We start from the raw sequence: 20799 nt of genomic DNA, 5'->3' as shown, positions 1-20799 counted from the left end.
AGAGATAGAGAGAGATTAGACAACATGAAAGAGGGGAAGGTGACGTGAGGATGAAGGAGACAGAGAGGGGAGTAATGTGGCCGCAAGCCAGGGAATGCCTACAGGCACCAGAAGCTGGAGGAGGCAAGGAACGAATTGTCCCTGGAGACTCGAGAATGATCATGACCCTGCTAAGACCTTCGTCTTGACCAGTGAAACTGATTTTGGAATTCTGACCTCCAGAACTGTGAGAGAATACATTTCTGTTGTTTAAATCCATCGAGTCTGTTGTAATGTGTTACAGCAGCCACAAGGAACTAATACAAAGAGTAATAGGAAAATTGCTGGTGGGGATGCAAGTTGGTGAACCCACTCAGAGGCTCTATCTTAGAATGCAATGAGGATTCAGAGTTCTAAGTATTTGCACAGTCCGCACGTATACTGGCTGCTCATATTCCCACTGCCCGCTGAGGTCTCCTTGAAGGAGAGCAATGGCAGCCCCTCCAGTGGCAACCTCGTCAACCCACCTCAGACCTGCCCTGCCCTCTTCCCAGCTGCACCTGGTATAGCTTCCAGAGACCAGTCTGTGGCCTTGCCCCACTTGCCCCTCAACCAGGCTGGCCACCCCCAGACTCTTTCATCTTTTGGCCTTCCAGAGGAAGGGGAATGCTGAGGGGGATGGCAGGCCCTCCCTTCTCCCTACTTTGGGAAATAAATATCCCTGGAGTCTAGATCTACTCCCTGGGTAGAGGTCAATAAACTAGGAATGATCTTTTGGGCCAGATTAGATCTGCAACCCAATGGGGCCCCATGGCTGCATGTCTAAAAGGGCGCCCAGGTCCTTGAGACTCCCTTAGATGTATTTTAACTTGCTTTAGCCAACAAGGACACATTTCTGAAAACTTGCACATTTCATGTTCGTATTTGAAATATCACACTTGAACCTAGTTTTAAGAAGGTGTGTTAAAAGGTGGAAAATTCTAGAAAACAATACAGCAGCCTTGTGGGGGTGATCTGTTTAAGGGATAGTCATAGTTTATAGCCTTATCTCAAACTCCCCTCCCAACCCTGCTCCTCCCAGAAATAAACCTACCAAAGGTCAGGGGTTGGGCCTAACTTCCCAGGCTGGTCCCTCCCAGGATGGGGAGCTGGGGCGGGCCTCTGCTCCTGTACCTGGCCCTGCTGGCCTTCTCTGAAGGGCAGGTCACGTAGGCTTCCGCTTAAATCCCACCCACGGGGGTGCCTCCTCCAGAGTGGAGCTGAGAAAACAGAATTCTGCCCCCTCTTGATCGCACACATCAGAAAGGCCTGGGTTTTGAAGCAGAGTGGTGTGGGCTGAGAGGGGGGAAGGGAGTGAGTGTTTTCAGCACAAGCCCCTTCCTCCCGTACCGATGAACAGTGTCCTGACCCTTGGTTACAGTCCCCAAGCTAGTGCTCATCCCATCATCCTTCTACTATTTTCCCAATACCTCAGTTAAGTTTTTAGCCTCTTCGGTACCTTCTGGATGGGACACTGACTCTCCACCAGGCTTTCAGAGAAAGTGACAGGTCTGGAAATCTTCCTGGGACAGCTGTGTATACCTCTCACGAGAGCCAGGAGAACCTTACAAAACAATATCCTTAATTCTCATGCATCCCCAGGGAGCTGATAACATGTCAGCAAGTGTGCTGTAGCTGAAACCGCCAGAAGTGAAACAAATGGGTTTTCTCTCACATTTACCTGGGACAAGTGGCTGCATTAAGAATTTCTTAAAGATAATACTTATATTTCTTATTTGTATTTTAAAGTTTGCATTAAGTACTAACTATATGCCAGGTCTGTATCAGTGACAGACAACTCTGGGCTCAAGGAGCTAACTTTTTTTTTTAACTTTTTATTTTATATTGGAGTATAACTGACTAACAATGTTGTAACAGTTTCTGGTGGACAGCAAAGGAACTCAATCATATATATACAGTCCGTGGGGTCGCAAAGAGTCGGACACGACTGAGCGACTTCACTAACTAATCACTAATATATATACATGTATCCATTCTCCCCCAGACTTCTCTCTCATCCAGGCTATCACATCACCTTGAGCAGAGTTCCCTGTGCTATACAATAGGTCCTTATTGGTTATCCATTTTAAATAAATATGGTGTACATATTGATCCAAACTCCCTAACTATCCTTTTCCCTCATCCTCTTCCTTCTCTCAGTCTGTGAGTCTGTTCTGTAAATAAGTTCATTTATTTCATTTCTTTTTAGATTCTACATATAAGGGATATCATAGGATATTTCTCTCAAGGAGCTAACATTCTCTAAGGGAGGCAAATACGTGACTGGATCATTATATTACTATATATGTATATGTGTGTATGTATAAATTTAATCAATCATGGTATATGGCATGTTAAATAGAATCATGTGAGTAAGCCCAGTAGGAGTAAGACAATTCTCGGGGGAGTAGGGGGCATAATAATTTAGGCCTTGAAGGATGAACAGGAGTTTGTCTTGGTTTACTCAGGGGGTGGGGAGACCATTCCTAATCTCATCCTCTTAGACAGCTTCCATACCAAGGAAGGTATGCAGAGAAAGGCCTTGTGTGCACGTTCAGGGAGAGTTTGGGAGAGAAAGTGCAGACTAGGAGGGCCAGGCCAAGTGGGTTCCACTATGGGCCATGGGTATCCTCTGCAGGACTGTCCACCTGAGGCCCAGGGACACAGGGGCGGTTTAGGATGGAGGCAAACACGAACTCAAGAGGCCTTGAGAAGCTGAACCATGTAGACTCAGTGCTGAAGTTGTGGGCAGGTTTGAGAGCTGGTTAGTTAGAATTCAGAATATAACTTGGAGGGAATGTCAAGGATGGGGGAATTGTACGTTTTTCCTCTACCCAGTGCCCACCCCCCACCCCACCCCCTCCTCCAGATCTCCTCGGTCCTGGAATGGGACACAGTCCATGGCGGAAGGCAGAATTTCAAGGTCTTTGAAGACTGCTTCTAAGCGAGGGAGGAGGGAGTGTAGACACTTGAGGTTGCGGTGGGTCTGGAGAACCTGGCCTAAGGAGGAGCTGGTGCCACTCAACCCCCTTCTAGGGAGAACTTGAGGAAAAACCTTCAGGTCAGGAGGGAACCGCAGCCTCCCACCCAGCACCCGCCTGAGGCCTGGGATGGAAGCAGGCAGCCTGCGAACCGGTCTGCCAACCAGTTTGACCAGGGACTGGTTTCGACTCTTGAGTTCAAAGGAGCTGGGTGCACCCGTTTCTCCCGCCAGGAGCAGCGGCCCTTAACCCTTTCTGGATTGTGCCTGGGGTAATGTCCAGGTGGCACTTCATGCTGGAGAGGGGTCTGGCCTCTTTGGGGCATGAAACAGGTAGGGGTGACCTCAATTATGCCTGGGGTGCAAACAGGCGCCCGAGAGTGGCAGACTGAGGCAAGAGGCTCCTGGGTTCTCCCCACCCCTGACTTCCCTTGGGGTTTCCTCTTCCTGGCCAGGCAGTCCCTGGAGGACCCTGTCTTCTGGGTGGGTGCAGGGGCGCTGGGATTGGATTTCTGGGGTAATGAATATTCATCAGCTGAGCCGGCCTGTTTACTTAGCCGGGAGGGGCTGGGTTTCAGGTTCACCTTGACTCCCGGAGCCACAGCGGAGCAGGTAGGGCTCCTGCACCTGTTTCTCCGCACCTGCTGCACAGCTGCTCCTACCCAGCTCTCCCAGACTGAGCCTTGCCTGGCGCGGCAGTCCGGAGCCACCCCCACCTCCCCAAGTCTCCCGGGGCGCAGCTCCTGCACTCAGCTCCTTCTCTAGGGAAGCTCTCGCCTCCAGCCTCCCAGCAGTCGGGCTCACAGGTATTGGCAGAGGGTGGGCGGGAGGGGAAACCAAGGCATGGACCTCTGTCCGGGGGCTCAGTTCTGCTTCCACGGCTGATACGCCCAGCTGGAAAGGGGAACCAGGCATGTCGGCTCCCATCTCTAGGTGGGCAGGCAGAGCTCGACTCATCCCACTGGCTTCTTGGAGTCAATCCAGGCCTCCAACAGAGCTCCTTCTGGGAAAGTTTTACTCCAGAGCAGTGATCTGTTAACTCTTGCTGGACAGGAGCTTACCACCTGCTACCTCCTCCTCCGCTGGAGGATATTTCTGGCTGTCTGGTAGGAACATATCCCTGTCCTCTCCAGGGAACCTGAGTGTCACACAGAGTGGAGAAGTACCACAGGGGCCGTGCAGAGATGCAAGGAATAGAGGTTCTGAGTTTTGTCTTACTGCAGGAAGCCGACTCGCCCCTTCAACCCCCTCTCCAGCCTTCCACCTCCAACCCAGTCAATGGTTAACTTGTTCCAGCTCATAAGGAGCCCAACCCTGTCTGGGCAAGGCCCTTAGGGCAGTTCACAGAACCCAGCTGGCATGGTGGGAGCTGTCCTGGGGTGCCCACATGCATGCCAGGGTGCTAACCACCATAGGCAGGGGGTGGCAGGATATCCCGTGAGGCCCTTGTGGATTCCCAAGCTGTGCAAACAGTGGAGGTATAACTTGGATCTTCAGGGCTGATTTCTATCATCTGATGGATTGCAAGGCCCTGGGGCAAGGGCCTTGCCCTCAGTGCAACTGCTCAGGCCCTGCAGAAGCAGGTATATCACCAACTGCTGAGTCTGTTCAAAATTCCAAGTACTTCCCCTCCCCCAGGTCCCTCTAGCCTCCTGTGACTACGTGTGGGCATGTGCCTGTTGGCCTCTGCCTTTTTGCAACTTTAGATGCCAGGGAAGTTGACTGTTGTGTCACTTTTTCTAAACAAATCAGATTTTACACTATTTTGAGGTAGCTCACTATTTAAAAGAATCGTGTAGCCCCCTTGTTTTGAAAAACAAAGAATAGTCCTCTAGTTTATCTGTTCTGCAAATTCAGATTTCCATAGATTAGCCTTGGTTAAAGGGCTAAACATCTGCCTACTGGTGTGTCATGTCCTCCTGGACAGAAGGGACAGCAAGGCCTAGCAGAAAGCATTTTGGAGAGACCAGAATTCAAGGCCAGGAGCCAAGGGCACCAATACTTTGGTGCCATGGTGGAGGCTCCAGGGCAGGGCCCAAGGGCCACTCTGACCTCTTTCTGTGGTTTTCTGACAAGTGGCTCCCTTTACTCCAAGGAGAGTTAAGACCCATGCACGCCAAGTTCAAAGACCTGTTAAAGTGGTATATTTTAAGTGGCCCAAGCAGAGGGTACTCTCATAGAGCAAGGCAGTTTGGTGGTTACTGTTGTTTCAGGAGCTGAATCCTCCATTCCCCAAGTTTATTAGCAGTCCCAGATGGGCTGTGGTGGGGTTGTGGGCTTTGCCCCAGACCAGGTGGTGACTGGGGCACCCATAGGCCAAGGAAGCACCCTGTCCCTCCTTCCTGGCCCTCCCCAAGTCTCCTTCCAGAAACCTATTCTGGAACACCAAGTTCTGTGCAAGGCTGTGCAAAGCCCAGGTGGGGCAGGCTGCCAAAGCAAAGCTCTCAGGCTGTCTCCTTGGTGCACTCACCTCTCCAGGGTGCCCTGAAAATATTTACCTGACCACTCACCCCTCCTTCACTTTCTAAGTGGGAGCTGCACTAGATCTCCTTGGGGTTTTCTTGCTTCTTGAGCTCAGCTTGAGGGACAGAGCTGACAAAGTGGGTCTGCTTCCTGGACAGAGAGGTGGGGAGGAATCCCCTTGCTCTGGGCAAGTGGATGGATAGATGCAGGGCCAGGGGACAACCATAACAAGGAAGCCATGGATGCAGGCACTCAGTTCATTTCAAGCTTAGGTCAGCATCCTGCTTTTATTTCTTTCTTTTTCTTTTTAAATACTTTTTTGGCTGAACCACACAGCATGTGGGATTTCCTGACCAGAAATCGAACTCATGCCCTCTGCATTGGAAGCATGGAGTCTTAACCACTGGACTGCCAGGGAAGTCCCTCTTTCATTGTTTATGAATTTGACCTGCTCCCCTTCTAAAAAAACCTCCAGGCTCATTATGGAAAATCTGGGAATCAAAAAAATAAAATAAAACTTTTAAATATATATATATATATATATAGAGAGAGAGAGAGAAAGAGGAGAAAATATCCCATATTCCTACTACCTAAGGAAAACCAATATTAATCATTTGTCATATTTCTTCCAGTCTTTTTGGAAAATATAGTTAAGACCATCAGTTTTTAAAAGTAGGTGATATATTTCACTGACCTTGGGCTGGTTGATCATCTAGCTTTCAGGTGTGCTGCGGCTATTGCCCTCTCCTCCTCCAGACTTGCACAGCTCACACTGATACCAAGTCCAAGCTCGCTGTGCGCTCTACATGACAGGCCAATGAATCCGAGAGACGACGTGTTGAGGCAAGGAATACAATTTTATTCAGAAAGCCAGCTGACCAAGAAGATGGCAGACTAATGTTTCAAAATAACCATCTTTTCGAGGTCTGAATGCCAGGTTCTTTTATGGATCAGAGATGGCAGGGAGGAGGAAACAAAGTAAAAAGGCTATTAATTTTGCAAATATCTCCTAGAATGGCAAGCCTCAGGCAGGGGGATGTATTAGTTTCTTCCTTCCTGCCATCTGTGGGTGGACAGGGTTCTGAACAAAGGCACTTTAGTTTAATGGTCAGGCAGAGGGGCAGGATTCTCTGAGACAGGCCATTATGTAGGATTATAATAACAAAAGCAATGGAAAGCAAGTCAAGGAAACAGTTTCAACATGGAGCCAGAATTGACTTCTCCCTGCAACAATACCACGGACTTCTGGAAATCAGACCACCAACCTCTCCAGGCCCAAAGATGTTTTCATTTCTTATCACTCTGCCTGCTCTTTCTTTGATCTTAATATCTCTAGCCTATACTCTCTTTTTCTTGTGTCCAGATAACTTCATCTGCCAAAACTTCCACCAGCTCAGGTAGCAACTTCATGGAATAGTAAAAGGTGAGGCCTCTACTGTGTCAGGACACATCACGTTGTCAGTGGAGAAGCTTGGATTTCAGAACCCTGCCCCACCTCTCATGGGGTGCCCTTATGGAGGGTCCAGCCTGTGATAACCAGACCCCACATGTACCTCTTGGCCCCACCAAACTTCCTTCCAAATGTTCAGGTTTCCTTCGAACTCCTGTCCTTATGGAAGCTGTATGGGGAAAGGGAACCACCCCTCAATAAGTCTTACTTTGCAAAGCATGTCTACCTTGTGGGCAAGGATTAACATTAGAGCTGAACGTTAGGTCTGGAAAGGACAGTTGAGGACACTGAGGTCCAAAGATGTACCTTGCCAGAGGTCACGAGGCTGGAATAGTTCTTGGGACTTCCCACATCCAGCCTGATGTTTCCCTCCCTTAGAAAAACCCCAGCTGTTTCCTTAGCCTCGGTGGTGACCCACAGGGAAGTCCAAATTACTCTGAACATCACAAATACTGTTTAATTTTGTAATGAATTCCAAAGAAAATGCATAGGGTATTTCTTTCCGTCTAATACCAGCTGATCACCTGTCTGCTCCTGGCAGCAGAGCCTGGAGGCATAGCGGGAAGAGCTTGGGAAGGTGGCCAAGGCCTAGTTGCTGTATGACCCAGCAAGCTATTCACTCTCCTGCAGCCCCAAGGGGCTTGGAGTGTCAAGCTGTCTGGCAGCGGTGTGTAGCTGTCCCACTGTCCCATCCACCTGGCTCAGATGGCTTCCCCGTGGATGTTTTCTTGACTGCCTCTTCCCCAGACCCTTCTCTCTCTCATGTTCACCGAAAGGATTGCATCGCTTACCTGAATCCTGGGTTCACTTGGCCCCACCTTCAATTCTTTCAAGCCAGGTTGGGAGACTAGAAAGGGCTGCTCCAAGGCCCCTACCCCTTCTCCCCACTGACCCCTTTCTCTATGTCCCCTGCTCCTGCAGGAAGCCCCACCTTCAGGTCTGGGAACGCCATGACCGAAGTTGGTTGGTGGAAGCTGACCTTCCTGCGGAAAAAGAAATCCACTCCCAAAGTGCTGTATGAGATCCCTGACACCTACACCCAGAGTGAGGGTGGTGCGGAGCCCCCAAGGCCTGACGGTGGGAACCCCAACAGCAACTTTAACACTCGCTTGGAGAAGATTGTGGACAAGAACACCAAGGGCAAGCACGTCAAAGTCTCCAACTCAGGCCGCTTCAAGGAGAAGAAAAAGGTCCGAGCCTCATTGGCGGAGAACCCCAACCTGTTTGATGACAGGGAGGGCAAAGGACAGTGAAGGGGGCCGAGGAGGACGCTAGCACCTTCCTGCTCCCTGCCATCAGCTGGGTCTGAGACAGGAGCTCGCCACGCTGGCCTCTTTGGCCACAGCTGAAGCTGTGGGGGGACTTGGTGCCTGCTGGCAGGAAATGTCTGGTTTTAGGTTTGTATTTATGTGCTCTGGCTTTCTGGAAGGCCTGAGAGATCCCAGGTCCTCCCGCCCTCCCCCACCACATACAAAGGCACTTCAGTTCAAGGTTGAAAAGTCCCACTTGGGAAGGACAGCCCTCCTGGAAGCACTGGCAGCGCCAGCAGGGAGGTGGGCGTGGAAGGAATGGAGCAAGGGATCCGGACAGACCTCACCCTCTGCAGGGGCACGGGGTCAAGGGTGAGCTTAAATTACTGCTCCCTCTACTTTCTCTACCTGTGATTATTCTCTGGATCCATTCTGAGTGCTTTTTCCAGAAGCCACATGATGGGGGTGGTTTCTTGGAGCTGAGGTGGAGATGATGAACTTGAGTTCACCTCCTAACTCAAGTGGGAAACTTCCTGGAACTTTGCCCCCAGGTGCGAAGGGGGAGGGGACCCTGGCACTCCCTAGGAGGTGCTGCAGAAGGCCGGACCAGGGACCCCACAAGTTCTGCATGCAGCCTCAAAGGGAAAGTACACTGTCCCTCGGGCCCAAACTTGGAAAAGGGGTGGGAAGTTCTGGCAGGAGCCCTCCTACCCCTACTAGTATTTAAGATGGATCAGCCCCAGAGATGAGTCCTGGAGCCTTGAATTTTGTTTAAAAGAAAAAAAATTGTAGGTTTCTTTTTGTAATAAACAATGCTGCAAAAGCAGAGAACCTATGTACGCTCTTGTCTTACATTTACTGTAAAGTCTTTCATGACTTTACTCTTTTTTACTTTGTGTTCAAACTGTTCCTTTTGAGCATCAGGAAAGGTCCTCAGGTGAAAAAAGATAGTGTACGGGGCACTAACTTCACCACCAAGCCATCTTAACGTTTGGAGATGGAGAGAGCAAAGGAAGGAGCTAGTTATACCTCAGAAACAGAAAGGCCTTCAGGTGCTCCAAGAGAATGGAGCAGACCTCTGGTGCTGCTGCTGCTGCTAAGTCGCTTCAGTCATGTCCGACTCTGTGTGACCCCATGGACGGAAGCCCACCAGATTCCCCCGTCCCTGGGATTCTCCAGGCAAGAACACTGGAGTGGGTTGCCATTTCCTTCTCCAATGCATGAAAGTGAAAAGTGAAAGGGAAGTCGCTCAGTCGTGTCCGACTCTTCACGACCACATGGACTGCAGCCTACCAGGCTCCTCCGTCCACGGGATTTTCCAGGCAAGAGTACTGGAGTGGGGTGCCATTGACCTCTGTTGACTGACCCCCAAATCTCAGGGGTTTAGTTTGGGATCCAGATTCAAATTCTGGTTTCTCCGTTAGCAGCTGGGTGATTTGGGGAACATTAAAAAGCAAAAACAAAATCTCCTCTGAGCCTCAGCTTCCTCTTCTGTAAAAGGGGCTGTACTAATATCTATTTCACAGACAGTGGCCAGTATAGGGCTTCCCTGGTGGCTCAGCGGTAAAGAATCCACCTGCAATGCAGGAGATGCAGGTTCGATCCCTGGATTGGGAAGATCCCCTGGAGGAGAGCATGACAACCCCCTCCAGGATTCTTGCCTGGAGAATCCCAGGGACAGAGGAGCCTGGCAGGCTACAGTCCAGAGTGTCGCAAAGAGTCGGATATGACGGAAGCGACTTAGCACACGTACCTGGTCAGTATTACATGATCCATAAGAAGTCCTCTGTATGTGCTCAGTGCATATCGGTTTCCTTTCCTCTCTTTTATGAAGGAACTCCACCACAGCTCATGCTTCCGTTTAAGGATGAAGAGAGAGCTTACTCCCTACGCTGTTAGGTCTAGACCCTCCTCAAGCCCCAGGAACTGAGAACTGGAAAAAAATTGGCCAAATCTCTGGAGCTCATGGTGGGAACAGAAAGAGACCAAGGTGACAACTAAATGATGTGATTCTGTGGCTTCTGGGTCAGGCTGCTGGGCCACCCAGGGAGGTTACTCAGGACATTCACCAATACAAACAGACCTGTACAAGGGGGCCTTTGTTAGCTGGCCTCACCCAGGCCAGAGGCAACTCTGAAGAAGAGGGAGGGAGCTCAGGGACTGGAGGGAGGGAAGGCGGGCTCAAGTGTATGGCCTTCCCCCAAGCCTCTTCCCCATCCCTCCCCACCACATGGAACTTTCTAGGGTCCCCACAATCATTCAGTCCATAAAGCCTCGCATGGAGGAGCTGACTTTCAGCCGACTGCAGCTCTGCCCAGTTAGCAGCTCATACTCAGAGGGTTTGTAATCAGCCAGCTCTATGGTGAGTTCCCCAGGAAGTTCCTCCTATAACCCTCTCATCATAGGTGCTGTCATTATCACTGTTTTCTAGTTTTCCAGCTACATTAGCTGACCTGGGTCAGGGGTTCCTAGTGGCAGAGCTGGGACTGAGGCCAGATCTGTGCATATGGCTGCCGTACCACACAGCCCCCTTCACACTGGATTTGTATCTGCTCAGGGAAGGGAAGCCTGGCGTGCTGCAGTCCATGGGGTTGCAAAAAGTCGGACAGGACAGAGCAAATGAACAACAGGGAAGGGAAACTGATCAGAACAAGGAAAGGAGTACAGTCACCTTCTGCAGTGGGAAGGTGGGGAGAAGGCCATGCCTGGGCCTTGCGGTCCCGGGAGGCAAGCATCCTCTGAGGGGGCCGCCCAGAATCTGGAACCAGTGAGGAAAAGCCAACCAGCTTCAAGGGTGAGAACCCAAACCATAGGGACCTGCTGCTTCAGCCATCCTCAGGTTCCCTGAGGCAAGGGGTGGGGAGGGGCGAGAGGCTGGGCCCCAGGCCACTGACCTGTGCTTCTGTCTCATACTGGCAACCACCAGGCCACTATCTTTCCTCTGAGGTGAGAGGGTCTGTGGGTTCCTCAACCCTGTGCATGCCACTCCACTCCACGGCCCCAAAGTGACGGCCACAGAATCTCCCACGAAAACTCCACACATATCCCTAAGTTAAGGGATGGACAGATGGGCTGGGGGCAGGTAGTAGGAGCCAAGGAGACCTGGCTGCCCAGGAAGTCAGCGCCCAGGCAGCCACAAGTGTTCACCAGGCCAGAGGAGGAGGAAGCGAGAGTGCAAATATGAAAATATGAGCAGGAGCGGGAGAGGCCACGGTTATTGACCACAGTTTCACTGGGACGGGACCCAAGAGGGGAAAGAAGGGGGGCAGGAGGGGCCGACTAGAACTGGCCTGTGCTGCCTAGAAGGGGCCAACCCTGGGCATTGGGCTCCCCCTGCTGGACGCCCAACCTCCCCAAGTGGAGAAGCCAGGTAGGAGGAGTTGCTTAAATTCTTCAACTCCCCTCAAACATGGGGGGTGGGGGACGAGACCAGGCTACATCAAATATTTACATAATGGATGGCTGATGAGCTTTTATTTTAGACTTGGCACAGGGACTGTCAGACAGAGGAAAGGAAAGGAACAGCTGAGACCAGGCTCAAAGCAGGGGATATACACAGACCCCATAATATAACAGGACAAGGTAGAGAAGGGCACTCCATACCCTCTCTTGCAACTGGCCACAAGGCTAGCATTGTGCCTTCCTGCACCCTGACTTAAGGAAGCCGGTGGGGGTGGGGGGTGGTCAACACCCAGAGGGCCGCTCTTGGAGGAGGCAGTCAGTAACAGACGCCAAAGAACACACCCATACAGTGGAATGAAGCAGTTTACAGAGTTGCAAGCTCAAAGGCCAATGTATGCAAACAGTCAGTTCTCTGATCCTGGCTTAGGCACAGCAAACATTTGCCCAGCCTGGCTCCTCTCCGCAGCCTGGAGGCCACTCATCCACGTTATCCCTGGTCACCAGACTTGTGCTCGAAGAAGACAAAGTCTATAGCTCAGCACAGGCCTCAGCCAAATGCTACCGAAGAATCCAGCTGCAGAAGTGGTTGGTTTAGAGGCTGAGACTAATCTGGTTACCTGGAAGCAGGAGTGGTCTTGTTTAAAGCAGCGTGGGATTCAATGGGTCTGGGGTAGGCTCCCAAGGGAAGCCAAAGCTACTGGCCTGTTGACTACACTCCAAGTGAATCAAAGTCGCTCAGTCGTGTCTGACTCTTTTCGACCCCATGGACTACATAGTCCATGGGATTCTCCAGGTCAGAATACTGAAATGGGTAGCCTTTCCCTTCTTCAGGGCATCTGCCCAACCCAGGGATCGAACCCAGGTCCCCTGAATTGCAGACGGATTCTTTACTACCTGAGGCACAAGGGAAGCCCCACTGCAAGTAGCAAGGATCTATTAACAGGGGCTCTCAACCTTGGCTGCACAGAATTCTCAAGGACCTTGGAAATTTCCCCAAGTCCAGGCTGCACTCACACTGGTCAAATCACCTCTGTGAGTGGGACTGAGCAGCAGGGTTTTTAAAGCTCCTGGGTAATCCAGTGAAAACCAGTGACCTAGGAGTCATCATCAGTAGGGGTGGAAGGGAGGTAAAGGGATGTGTGTCAGCAAAGTATAAGCTCTATTATTTAATTTTATATCTGGAAAGCGAAATACATATAAATGTATGTATATATGTATTTCACATACATATGTGCTGTGCTAAGTCGCTTCAGTCGTATCTGACTCTTTGCAACACTAGGGACGGTAGCCCACAGGCTCCTCTGTCCATGGCATTCTCCAGGCAAGAATACTAGGGTGGGTTGCCATGCCCTCCTCCAGGGGATCTTCCAGATCCAGGGATTGAACCCACATCTCTTACATCTCCTGCACTGGCAGGTGGGTTCTTTACCACTAGTACCGCCTGGAAAGCCCTCACATACATTGAGTTTTTAAAAACAAATGTGGAAAGTAAGGCCTGAAGAAAATCTTCCTGATCCACAGGTACTAGCATGAGTTCCTTCTACAAAACTCCTATCTGACAGGGACAGAATACTCACTAACTAACCTACTCCCTCTTAGGCAGCCCCAATTGTTTGAAATTTCTTCCCATATTGAGATGAAATCTAACTTCATCTAACTTCCACGTATGGGTCCTTTACAGCTACAGAGAATACGTTTAGTCTCTTTTCCACATTGCTCTTCTTCAGATAATGGAGGGCATCTATCAGTTGGGTAAGAGGTTTAAAAATATCCTATTAGTAAATGAGTTAGTGAAGATTCTTTTCATTATAAGCACATCAATTCTGACTGGTTTAAGCCAAGAAAAAAATAAATCTCTCTCTTTTTTTTTAGAGACAATGGGTTTTCTGAGGTAGAAGGAGGAACTGGACAACCCCAGGCATGGGAAGGAGGGATCCATGGATGGTTCAGAGAATTGCAAGAGCAGCAGCCAGAAGGTGCTGTTTCTAGGCCGCCATTATTTACTTGGCTCCTATGCTCTGAGTCTCTAGATTTCAAATTTGAAAGAATAGAAAAACCGATTGGCTAGATTGCCTCAGGTGCTTCTGCTGGGACCAATCGGCTTTGGCCAGACTCTTGTCATGTGATAAGAGACAAGGCTGCTGGGGCCCTAACCCTGTCACACCAACCCCACCCCTACAGGGAGCTATTCCAATAAATTATAGTTAAGGTCGAGAAGATAATCACGAGATTTTCCGTTTGTGATCGTCTGTGCCACTGTTAAAACTCGACTAGACTAGCTGACTACGCAGAATTCCGAGGGCAAACACTGAAGGGCCCTGAATATAAGAGGCAGGAAGGGAAATGGGTTGAGTTTATAAGGGTCTGGCCCCATATCCCATACCCTCTCTGGGGCACTGGCCCCAGCTCCACTCAGTGCCGACAGATTGGGAGTCAGGGCGCAAGTCTCTCATAGAGCCAGTCTTCCTCGCCTCGGTGGGTCATGGGCCCCAGAGGGGCATCTCCAGTTAGTAGGCCTCGTCGAAAGACGATCCGGTCGTGCAGGCGGTTGGTTTGGCCCTGCCAGAACTCAATCACCTGTGGGTACAGCATGTAGCCACCCCTACAAGGAGAAGCAGACGGTTTGGTGCCCTGTGCATGCATTTTTCCAGCCAGGCAACCCCCACCACCTTCCACGCCATCCAGGGTCCCGTGAAGGAAGTTGGTGGCATGCATCTGACATGGGTTGCCAGGGAGGAGTATATCTGTAATTCCAAGCATGGCTTCAAGGAAGCATGAGGGCCCCAGTGTCCCTTTCTAGGTGACCCCCCTGTATCACTCACCAGTATTTTGGCTTTGGCACCTCCTGTTCCTGGTAGAGTTGCTCTAGTTCCTTATTCTTCTTTCGCAGATACTGTCCAGGGGAAGGAAATGAAGGAAGGGCCAGACCCAGTCAGGGATTCATTTAATCACCACTTACAGGGCCTGTGCTCTGTGCCAGGTGCTGGGGACACAGGTGACCTCCGGGGGGCACAGTTCAACAGGAGAGTCAGACAGACACAGGAGGTCTGATCCCTGCTCCCCATATTCACATCCTCCAGGGAGACCATCCATTTCACTTTGCTGGAGAGAGAGGGCCCTGGCACCCCCTGGGGACAGCCTCTGGGGCTGAGCCAAGGCACCCACCACTCAAAGGACTAAGGAGAAGCCCCACTCACCTCCCGATCCGGGATCACGGAACTCTGGTGACTGACCACAGCCCCAATCTGGCTGCTTTTGGGGCGGGAGTGGAAGTAGCATTCAGCCTCCTCCTCAGGCAGCTTCTTCACGGGCCCCTCCACACGCACCTGCCCAGGGATGGCCCTGGTTAGATAACAATCAAGGCCACCTGCCCTCCCGACCAGCACTGGCCCGTCTTCTTTGTTCTTCTCTTTATCCACTGCCCCATTGCGCCTGACTCCAGGTAGCCTAGCTAAGTGAGAGCCATTTGAAAGGCAGGATGTTTGCGCAGCCTGGGGACCTTCACCAGGTTCATCCATAAACTCAGGCCCCTCCTACCTCCAGTCCACCCCTAGCTGTCCCAGGAATGCTCACTCACCTGACGGTGCAGGGGCTCCCAGTAGAAGACGAGGGAAGCAAAGGGATTCGAGTCCTGGAAACGGAAGAGAATCCACAGACAGTCATCAGGATGGGAGAGAGGAGGCCTGAGCACAGGGGGAAGGTAGCGGGTCTGCACCGTGCAGGCCCTGCAGATGCATTTACTGCAGCATTTCATTAAGTCCCCAAAGGCGGGCCTGCTTTTACAGGTGTAGAGATAGGCTCAGAGAGGTTCACTAACATGCCCAGGTTCACAGAGTCAATGGAAGACCTGCATTGAAAACCTCAGCCAGATGGACTCGAGTGCGGCTTGCCATTTCTCTTACCCACAGATTTGCAAATCCTCTGAAATGCACATTTGACTGCACTGGACTCGGGGGAGAGCTACTCATTTTGGATTCATTAACTGAATGCATAGGAAGTGCCAGCTCTGTGCTCAACACCAGAAGAGGTGCTGGGGGTATAACAGAGACATCTCAGAGGCAGTCCCGCCCCCACAGAGCTTACCGTTTAGCAGAGGACATAAACATTAATCACATAATCCCCCAAATACATGCAGTTAGAAACTAAAACAATGGCAGAAAGGAAATTTGTAAATTATAGTGACCGAAGTGAGAGGGGCTGGCTCAGCCTGGGAGTCCAGAGGCTTCTGTGAGGAGGTGACGGCGGGGCTGAGACCTGAAGAAACAGGAGCTACTCAGATAAACAGCTAGGGAGGTGGAGGAGCTTAAAGCTTGCCCTCATTCACGGCAGAGAGAAGCCAAGTGCAAACGCCTCTAGTCGGGACAGTGCCTGAGCACGGCTGGCAAGTGGACGGGGGCAGGGGTGGCATGAGTAGGTGACCAAGAAGCCAGGGCTGGACCCTGCAGGCCCAGGAAGGATTTATCATGAACCCTCACCAGCTCTTTTCCCTTTCGACTCTCGAAGTTAGTGAAGAAGCGGAAGCCATCCTTGTCAAAGCCCTTCAGCAGCACCATGCGGGCAGACGGTTTCCCATCTCTGGGGCAAAGAGCAGAGGGGGAAGAAGAGTTGAATAAGAGGCTAATACAAGCGATGTCTCAAGGGATTTATGACTGATTGTCAAATGAATGATACAAACCAGCACTGTGCTAGATTTCAAGAGAGGGAGATGGCTTTATGGAGATCTACCTCCCCAGATGGGAACTGGGGAGACTGGGAGCTGAGGGAGACAAGGGTGTGTGTACTGGGAGGTGGAAGCATCAAGGGCAGAGATGAATGAGGCACTACATTTTATCACTAAATGGAACTGAGTCAAGTCTAATCTTTGGTTTACAGGTAAGGACACCGAGGCCCAGAGAGGACAAATTACTTGCCTGAGGCCACACAGCATGTTAATAATAGAACTAGAATCATAAAGTTGTCATCCATCAAATTGAGAGCTTCCTAAGTTTCCTACTTCATCTGAACCCACCTACAGAAGGGCCCACGGCTATGCCTACCTTGTACACGTAGCCAGACACATGGCGTTGGCTTCCATTATGTTAGGACACTGAACAGCCTCCTCGAACCAGGCAGCAAACTGCTTCACAGGGTCCAGGGAGGTCAGATGAGTCTCCTCAAATGCCTGGGAAGGGAGAGTTTTATTTCATTTTACAAACACAGAGTGTTTACTGTGTACATGGCTCTCTTCTAGGCACTTTTCAAGTGTTAACTCATTTAGTCCTCATAACAAAAACCATCGCCAGGAAGGTTCTGTTAGCCTTATCTTATAGGTGAGAAAACAGGTACAAAATGGTGAATAATTTGACAAATCAGGGTTTCATGTCACAGGTGTCAAACCTATCACCTGGGAAGCCTAAAAAAAAAAAAAAAAAAAAAAAACAACTCCTGGGCTCCACCCAGTAAATTCTCATTCAGCAGGTCAATTGCAGAAAGGGGGATCCCTTCCAGGGCCCGAGAGCAGACTCCTGTCTGACACTCAGAAATGAATTGTCCGAGGAGGTACAGTTCAGTTCAGTTCAGTTGCTCAGTCATGTCCAACTCTTTGAGACCCTATTAATCGCAACACGCCAGGCCTCCCTGTCCATCACCGTCTCCCGGAGTTCACTCAGACTCACGTCCATCAAGTCAGTGATGCCATCCAGCCATCTCATCCTCTGTCGTCCCCTTCTCCTCCTGCCCCCAATCCCTCCCAGCATCAGAGTCTTTTCCAATGAGTCAACTCTTCGCATGAGGTGGCCAAAATACTGGAGCTTCAGCTTTAGCGTCATTCCCTCCAAAGAAATCCCAGGGCTGATCTCCTTCAGAATGGACTGGTTGGATCTCCTTGCAGTCCAAGGGACTCTCAAGAGTCTTCTCCAACACCACAGTACAAAAGCATCAATTCTTCGGCGCTCAGCCTTCTTCACAGTCCAACTCTTACATCCATACATGACCACAGGAAAAACCATATCCTTGACTAGACCGACCTTAGTCAGCAAAGTAATATCTCTGCTTTTCAATATGCTGTCTAGATTGGTCATAACTTTCCTTCCAAGGAGTAAGCGTCTTTTAATTTCATGGCTGCAATCACCATCTGCAGTGATTTTGGAGCCCCCAAAAATAAAGTCTGACACTGTTTCCCCATCTATTTCCCATGGAGTGATGGGACCGGATGCCATGATCTTCGTTTTCCGAATGTTGAGCTTTAAGCCAACTTTTTCACTCTCCTCTTTTACTTTCATCAAGAGGCTTTTGAGTTCCTCTTCACTTTCTGCCATAAGGGTGGTGTCATCTGCATATCTGAGGTTATTGATATTTCTCCCGGCAATCTTGATTCCAGCTTGTGTTTCTTCCAGTCCAGCGTTTTTCATGAGGTACTCTGCATAGAAGTTAAATACGCAGGGTGACAATATACAGCCTTGACGTACTCCTTTTCCTATTTGGAATCAGTCTGTTGTTCCATGTCCAGTTCTAACCGTTGCTTCCTGACCTGCATACCGATTTCTCAAGAGGCAGGACAGGGGTACACTTGCTGACAAAACAAGAGACTTTATTGGGACGGAGCGCCCAGGTGGAAAGCAGCAGGGCAAGGGAAACCAGGAGGACCGCTCTGGCACTTGGCTTGCAGCTTCATGTTCTATGGTGATGCTGTTGGTTTCCAGGTTGTCTCTGGCCAATCATTCTGACTCAGGGTCCTTCCTGGTGGCACGCACATTGTTTAGCCAAGATGGATTCCAGTCAGAAGGATTCTGGGAGGTAGGCAGGACATACAGACTGTCTCCTCTCTCCTTGTGACCTTTCTCAAATTCTTCTAGTCGGTGTTAGCTTGTTAGTTCCAGATTCCTTCCTGGGACCTCTGGTTTAAGATAACTCATGCAAGTGGTTACTTTGGGGCCTGGCCTGGGTGGGCAGTTTGGGTCAGTGGTTCCCCCAACAAGTCTGAGATTTAATGAAAAACTTCATGTTTAACAAGCATTTCTGGAAATGTTCACATGCAACTAGATTTGGTAACCGGTTCTGGGCCCTAATTCCAAAATAGTTCTCTTGGTTTCTATCTGAGGAGAGAAAAGGAAGTAAGATCCAGGAGCTTTCTCCTGCACTCCTGGGTAAGTTATTCCTCCTCCTCAAAGTGTTATTTATCAAACATTTATGGACTTTCCTGGGGTCCAGTGGTTTAAAATCCACCTGCCAATGCAGGGCTCTGGGGTTTGATCCCTAGTCTGGGAAGATCCCACATGCCGGGGGGGCAGCCACTGAGCCCATGGGCTGCAGCTATGGGAAGACCGCACACCTAGAGCCCCATGCTCCCCAGTGAGAGAAGCCTTTGCTCAAGGAAGACCCAGAGCAACCAAAAATAGACAAAATAAATTAACTAGTTACATTTAAAAACAACAACAAACATAAGCTTCCCAAGTGGCTCAGTGATAAAGAATCTGCCTGCCAATCCAGGAGACACGTGTTTTAATCCCTGGGGTTGGGAAGATACCCTGGACAAGGAAATGGCAAGCCACTTCAGTATTTTTGCCTGGGAAATTCCATGGACAGAGGAACCTGGTGGGCTTCAGTTCATGGGGTCGCAGAGTTGCAAACGACTGGTGACTAACCCTGTTATCACTGTTCTAGGCACTTTACTAGCTTTATTACTTTGGCCACCTGATGCAAACAGTCGACTCATTGGGAAAGATCCTGATGCTGGAAAGATTGAAGGCAAAAGGAGAAAGTGGGCAAAAGAAGAGGGCAGTAAAGGATGCGATGGTTAGATAGCATCACCGACTCAATGGACATGAAAGTGGAAGTGTGCTCAGTCATGTCCGACTCTTTCCGACCCCATGGACTTTAGCCTACCAGGCTCCTCTGTCCATGGGATTTTCCAGGCAACAGTACTGGAGTGGTTTGCCATTTCCTTCCCCAGGGGATCTTCCCAAACCAGGGATCGAACCCAGGTGTCCCACATTGTAGACAGACGCTTTACCGCCTGAGCCACCTTTGGGAGATACTGAGGGACAGGGAAGTCTGGCCCGGTGCAGTCCATGGGGTTGCAAAGAGTCTGACGCAACTTGGAGACGAAACAGAGGTATTTTACAAATATCAAAGTCCATAACATCCCCGTGAGGTCAGTGATATTACTTGTGAAGTGAGGAAACTGAGACCCAGAGAGGTAAGTAAACCGTCCTAGAAGTGCACCCAACGACCGGCAGGATTCCTCCCAGGCAACCCCTAAGTGAGCGCCCTGAGTGCCTATAACGAGCTGCCTCTGGAGTCCATCTTCATCCTTGTTTCTCCAGAAACCCTCCCCTATTGGTTGTCTTTGAACCCCCGCTTCTCCCATAGGGGTAACCCCGAGCCCCAAGAGGTGGATCAGAAACCCCAGGGGATCCCTTCCATGCCCCTCCCCTCGGGAGATGACTGCGGAGGCCCTGCAGGGCAGCGGCACCTCTGGGTCCCCGCGGTAAGTCTTGCGCATCGGTCCCAGGTCCATGGCAGCACCGCGGCTGCAGAGGTGGCGGAGGCAGCGGGGCCACTCGGCGGGTCGCCCAAACGTCACGATGACGCTCCGCAGCCAGAATGTCATGGGCCCTTTGGCCACGTGACCCAGCGTGGCTCCGCGCTGGGTTCCGTTGCGTTTGGAACCAGTGTCTTAGCCGGGAAATCTCCCAGCAAGGAAGAATTTATCAGTCACCAAGCCAGGCCAACAGCCTAAGTCCGCCGAGCCAATGGGAGCCAATGGGAAGCCAGAGGCGGTGGAGGGAGCCGGGAGCGGAGAGACCATTGGTTGGAGTTTTTCAGGCGCGAGGCCAATTAAAACAAGAACAGAGGAACCCGGCAGCCAATGGACGGCGCCTCCCGGGGCGGGAGCAGAGAGACAAGGAAATGCTGTCACCGCGGTTAACACGCACGTGGAGGTTTGTTAAAGGTATAGGGACTGCAGCGGCCCAGGCGGGAGGGGCAAGGGAGGAGCCGCTGGGGGCTTGTGGAGATAGTCAGTTTTAAGAGACCCGCCCCTAGCAGATGACCGAAGGCTAGTTTAGAGATTGGCGGTCTGGAAAGTACAAACGGAAAATGGAATTAGGGGCCAGACTCTGAGGCAAAGTGTAGTGGAGACACAGAAAGGGGCGATCTGGTGGGGGGATGAAATTTGGGCTCGAGAATGGGAGAGGTTGAAATAGGACTTCGGGTCTCATGGGATAGGGGTGTGTATATAGTGTGTGAGTATCGGG

The 20799-nt window shown here is 50.7% G+C and overlaps 2 protein-coding genes across 3 annotated transcripts; one reads left to right on the top strand and one right to left on the bottom strand.

The window, feature by feature from the left end:
* Positions 1-3218: 3218 nt before the first annotated feature.
* PRR15L (proline rich 15 like) lies at positions 3219-8996 on the top strand. 2 transcript variants are annotated; one of them, XM_040245573.1, is made up of 2 exons: positions 3219-3331; positions 7833-8996. In XM_040245573.1, exons 1-2 carry the CDS (start codon positions 3274-3276, stop codon positions 8162-8164), a joined length of 390 nt encoding a protein of 129 aa, XP_040101507.1. In that variant the 5' UTR covers positions 3219-3273; the 3' UTR covers positions 8165-8996. The 2 variants fall into 2 exon arrangements, with proteins under 2 accessions (XP_040101507.1, XP_040101508.1); XM_040245574.1 differs by lacking the exon at positions 3219-3331 and adding an exon at positions 3565-3804.
* Positions 8997-11616: 2620 nt separating this feature from the next.
* PNPO (pyridoxamine 5'-phosphate oxidase) lies at positions 11617-20302 on the bottom strand. The gene is made up of 7 exons (XM_040245572.1): positions 20016-20302; positions 16600-16724; positions 16039-16138; positions 15141-15194; positions 14761-14889; positions 14386-14456; positions 11617-14165 (listed from the first exon to the last, which is right to left on the bottom strand). Exons 1-7 carry the CDS (start codon positions 20151-20153, stop codon positions 13997-13999), a joined length of 786 nt encoding a protein of 261 aa, XP_040101506.1. The 5' UTR covers positions 20154-20302; the 3' UTR covers positions 11617-13996.
* Between the last annotated feature and the right edge of the window lie 497 nt (positions 20303-20799).

The sequence above is a fragment of the Oryx dammah genome, unplaced genomic scaffold, assembly GCF_014754425.2.
Source record: "Oryx dammah isolate SB20612 unplaced genomic scaffold, SCBI_Odam_1.1 HiC_scaffold_8, whole genome shotgun sequence".
Classification (NCBI taxonomy): Eukaryota; Metazoa; Chordata; class Mammalia; order Artiodactyla; family Bovidae; genus Oryx; species Oryx dammah.
Note: the sequence above shows the minus strand (reverse complement) of the source record. Positions and strands in the feature narration are given on the sequence as shown.

Coding starts and splice junctions, on each gene's coding strand:
- PRR15L (XM_040245573.1), top strand. CDS start 3,274: ATGTCCAGGTGGCACTTCATGCTGGAGAGGGGTCTGGCCTCTTTGGGG. Junction 3,332..7,832: donor CTCTTTGGGGCATGAAACAG/GTAGGGGTGACC, acceptor CTGCTCCTGCAG/GAAGCCCCACCTTCAGGTCT.
- PNPO (XM_040245572.1), bottom strand. CDS start 20,153: ATGACATTCTGGCTGCGGAGCGTCATCGTGACGTTTGGGCGACCCGCC. Junction 16,725..20,015: donor CTTACCGCGGGGACCCAGAG/GTGCCGCTGCCC, acceptor CTCCCTTCCCAG/GCATTTGAGGAGACTCATCT. Junction 15,195..16,038: donor GTCGAAAGGGAAAAGAGCTG/GTGAGGGTTCAT, acceptor TTCCGTTTCCAG/GACTCGAATCCCTTTGCTTC.